Source organism: Barbatula barbatula (genome assembly GCF_947034865.1).
Source record: "Barbatula barbatula genome assembly, chromosome: 1".
Lineage (NCBI taxonomy): Eukaryota > Metazoa > Chordata > Actinopteri > Cypriniformes > Nemacheilidae > Barbatula > Barbatula barbatula.
The window spans coordinates 31,196,711-31,201,366 of NC_136766.1; the positions used below are offsets into that span (position 1 = coordinate 31,196,711).

Sequence of the window (4,656 nt, forward strand, 5' to 3'; positions counted from 1 at the left end):
CATTATCAAACATATTAATAATATATGCTTGTACAGTGTAGGCTTTAAGTGTATTACAAATGTACCAATGCCGACACGAGTGATACAGCTTTTATTACAGGTAGACAGATGAATTAAGTCAATAAGTATTGCAGTATGGTTCAAATAAGTGGCGTGCCATTAATAAAAAAGGTCTTGAGACTTTCTGAACGTGTTTGGTGTCTCTGCAGTTTTTATATGTATAAATCTGATAAATCGGCCAAATGGTACAGTGCGCCTTACAACGGATTGTAGGCAGAGGGTCACTTGTTGAACATCAGGCCAAAAACTTTTAAATAAATGAGAAACTGATGGCAGACATCGTAGACAGATAATGCGTTACATATAAGGAAAAAAGTTACGACACATTGTTATGCAGAAATGGACAGATTGAGTCAGTTCATGAGTTGCCACCACCAGGGGACAGCAAATAGTTGTTCATGGCACGAGGCTTCCTGAAGAAAGAAAATCACAACACAAGAACATCTAACACCTCCCAGTTAGCAAGTAGTAATCGGTCCGAGGCCGGCAGCCTTGCGGCGCCTGCGGCTCAGAGTCAGCATCGGCGTATATGCTCCAGACCGGCTGCGGCCAGCATCCGGCTGCCGCACCTTAGGGTTTGGTTCAGGCGTGTAGCATCGGCCCGCTTCTTCCTCAATGGAACTGGCACGGATCAGGCTGTAGAAGCCTGTGCCAGCTCTGATTTAACTGATTTAAACATGACTTATTTTCATGATACTGATTATTTGAGTTTTTTTAGATGTCTAATTTCATGAATTATTAAAAGAAAAACATTTTTGTAAATCACAATAAAGTGCAAAAATAGATTATAAAAATAGATTATAATACATTTATGGATGATAATTTATGCTACATATGGACACAAAAACAAATCAACTTCGTGTTTTAATGTTAACGTGAAATATTAGAATGTGTGTGGAGAACAACACTTGTTTCTATTTCATTATTTAAATGTTTGATTTAGCCGTAACCAACTCGCAACTCTCGAGAGACTTTAAAGTATTTAACAGAGCTGTAAATTTCAAATCTGGCAAAACAGTGAAGCACTTCCTAACCAGTGTGTGATTGGATGGCGTTCTCAGCGAATGGACGTATCCAGTGTGTGGTGGTCTCAGGGAATGGAGTTTAAACGTGTACGCGCCAAGTATCACTACAACTGTAGATAAACGCAAGCGTTTTATTCTGCTAGATTTTGCTTCTGGATCATCATCGAAAAGGTGAGCTTTTTTTGTTTTTACTTGTTTATTGTTTAGCTTATTGGTTTTTAGCATGCTAGCATGCTTGTTGTTTAGAAGGCTACAAATATTTGCAACTTCTTGGAAGCATGGCTGCATTGTTTAAGTATTTTAAAACCCTAGTAAACGTTGCAAATGTAACGTTACAGTTGCTTGTTGCAGATATCTTCCCTTAATTATAAAGATAACATTAATACTATACAGTCGTGATTGTAGCCTTATCATACTTATACATGCATTTCTTTTACTCTTAACGACGTTATCCGTTCCACTTTTTCCCAATGCTCTTAACGTATTTAAATTGCGTGATGGTGGTGTATTAACCTTAGTTTTATGTACGGATTGAACTAACTCTTTGCCCACAAGTTTTTTTACTTGTGTAACCTATTTTTTGTGTTGAGTTTGTGCTCCTGTCGGTTCAGCTGTAATGCTAATGCTAACTGTTTACAAGTTCTCAATCGCTATTAGCACAACGTTTTTGTTACTCTTGTATTCAAATTTGTATATACTTCAATTTATATAAAAAAGGCTCATTGTTTGTAGCAGATTGCTGTCTGGAGGCTTTCCCTTCGCCTATTACGTTGTGAATATTGAAGCCATTCACACTGTTGCTATGCTGTTGCAAGGCTTTTAAAAATTAGGTTACACAAGCATATGCCATTGCCCATCCTAATAAATGGCTTGTGTGGTGGTTTTTAATTGCTTCAGAGTTTTGGGTATCAAAATTACAGTATTTATTTACTTTCTTTCACAGACCACGACAAGAACACTTCAGCGCAGACGATCACCTATGTAAATCATGGCTGAAAATTATGAGAGTTATTCTGTGAATTCTAATATTCGAAAAAAGGCAAGGATAAGTGTTGCTAAGTTTTTGCAGTCTTTGCCAAATCCATCCCCACCAGTCACCATGGAAGAAGTCTTGCGAACTCCTTGCAGGAGCAATAACTTTATGAGTCCCAGTACATCTAGGAGCATCCGTAGTCCTTCTGCTTGTGAGGAAGACCGACATGGTGTACTTGACAGACAATCTTGTAAGTATTCACATTTCATCCTCACTTTATCAACTTTTTAAAAGCCTAATAGTTTGCAAATAAAGATTAAGTTGATGTATGCTCATTTATCATTTTTGTTTTTCAGCCATGATGACTGAAATCCTGAGGGAGCTGAAAATAATCAAACAACAAAATGTTTTGATCCTAAAAAACCAACAAACACAGGGCAGTGTTTTGTCAATAGGAGACCCTGAAGATGAGAATGCTTTTGACTTGCGCTTATCCGATTTGTCAGAGTTACAGAAGCTGGAATCGGACCTTAAAGAGCAACCAGAAAAAACTAAGAAGATGGTATGTAGAAGGGAGTTTACTTGCACGTTATTAAATTGTTCTTAAAGTGCTATATATATATATATATGTATATATAGCACATGTATGTATGTGTTGTATCTTTGTTTGACTTGTGTTGTGTTTTCCTTAATAGGTGGCATATTTTGCAAGCATAGGAGGATTTTCCCCTAAAGAAGCTGTGTGGCGCATTTTGTCAAGGCTAATGACAAATAGTTTGGCACAAAAAATCAACTGGAGTGGCGCAAACCAGAAAATATGCTTTCGCACATTAACCCTGAGGACTGTATTAGTCAGTAAGTACTTTTATTTGTACATGCTTCCCATTTGTGGTTCCTTTTCTATTTCCAAATTATAGAATAAAAACAAATTTGTTTTGGATTACAGTTTTTGTTCGTGGCATGACATGGTATTTTTGTGTAACCCTATGCTTTGTTTACAGATGCCGTAAGGATGAATGCACACACAAAGGACGCCACTGAAAAGGAGCTTGAAAAGTTTATAACACGCTGGCTTCAACTTGCTCCTGACAGGGATGGGGGACGAAGCGAAAGGGGGAAAAAACCTGTCCCTGAAGCGTAAAGACTTCTGCAAGCTTTATTTTTTAGTTTATTTAGTTAATTGCACTGAAGTGTAAAACATTTTGTTTATAAATGTTACATTACAAATCGTATTTAAGTATAATTCTTACATGTGCAATACTTATTTTGATACGTTTACATTTTATTTCTCTTTAAATTAGGAATGGATTTGTTGTAAGATTTTAGTGCAATGTTTATATTTAAGGTATAAATCCTTCACGTGTGCATTTTTTGTTCTTTATAGTTTTAAACACTTAATTTTTTACTTTTAAAATTTGAAATTATTCTGTTAATATTTTTTTATGCTACTTGGTGCAATTTTTGTCTATTTAAAGTATAGACCCTTAAATGTGCAAATTGTTTTTCGTTTAAATTAACAGATTTAAAGTTTTGTTTTAAAATGGTTGTGCAATTTGTCAATATTTTCTTAAAATATGTTGTCTTAAGTCATTTAACAATTTAAAAAGTATTTCTGGTATAGTATTGTAAAGTTTTAATCTAGTGGTTTAATCATTCAAGCAATATTTAAAAATGCGGCAGCACATTTTATAACCGTGCCAGCTCCGGCGCGATGTGTATTTCAGTGCCTCGCCGATTCCATATTGACTCCGTTAGCGTCGGCTGCTGCAGCTGGGCCGATTGCTATCGGGCCGGAATCGGGCAGTGAGTACTTTTGCATCCGGCGCGATTACAGCAAACGGAGGCGGGCCGATGGGTATGGCTCCGGCAGGTAGGAATGTAAACGGAACTGGCCCGATTGTTTTTTGCTAACTGGGCTGATTTTCTTATGTTAGTTTTTTTGCCCTGCTTTAAATGTGTACTTTTAAAGTACATTTGTTGAGGTGATGGCGGTGAGAATCCAATCAAGTGGTATTGGTTGGTGCTCATTGAAATATTGTAGCTGGATTCACTGGTCTCATCTAGATTGTGTGCTGTGCGGTTAATCCCGCAAAAACATTAGAAGCCAGGGAGTTTGATTGCGTTCTAGAATGATTTGTGCAAAAATTTGAGCTACAGCTGATTTTAGAATCACACAGACAGCAAGAATCAGTAAATGAATATTAACAATGGTGACAATCAAAAAAAGAAAACTGCAACATCATAGGGGGGTCCAAGGTGGCTGAACATCCCTGAAGAAAGTTTTAGCTACTCAAAAAAATAAGTTGCATTGGGAAACTTGCATTAAATAAACTCCTAGAAAGGTTTGGTGGCGTTTCAAGATTTAGCTCATTTGAGTATTTGTTTAATTATTTTCCGATAGTTCTGATAGTAAATAGTTGGATGTGCCAAAACTTTCTTCAGTTAAACAAAGACAAAACTGAAGTCATTGCGTTTGGAAATAAAGATTAGGTTCTCAAGGTGAACGCGTACCTTCATTCTAAAGGTCAAACAACAAAAAATCAGGAATCTTGCAGTGTCTCTATAGTCAGACCTTAGCTTCAGTAGTCATGTTAAAGC

At 36.7% G+C, this 4,656-nt stretch overlaps 1 protein-coding gene across 1 annotated transcript; it reads left to right on the forward strand.

Annotated features, from left to right (window-relative positions):
* Positions 1–1,098: 1,098 nt before the first annotated feature.
* Positions 1,099–4,350, forward strand: LOC306902054 (uncharacterized protein). Its single transcript, XM_079470338.1, has 5 exons — positions 1,099–1,256; positions 2,029–2,308; positions 2,415–2,620; positions 2,754–2,913; positions 3,060–4,350. Exons 2-5 carry the CDS (start codon positions 2,074–2,076, stop codon positions 3,197–3,199), a joined length of 741 nt encoding a protein of 246 aa, XP_079326464.1. The 5' UTR covers positions 1,099–1,256; positions 2,029–2,073; the 3' UTR covers positions 3,200–4,350.
* The last annotated feature ends 306 nt before the right edge of the window (positions 4,351–4,656 follow it).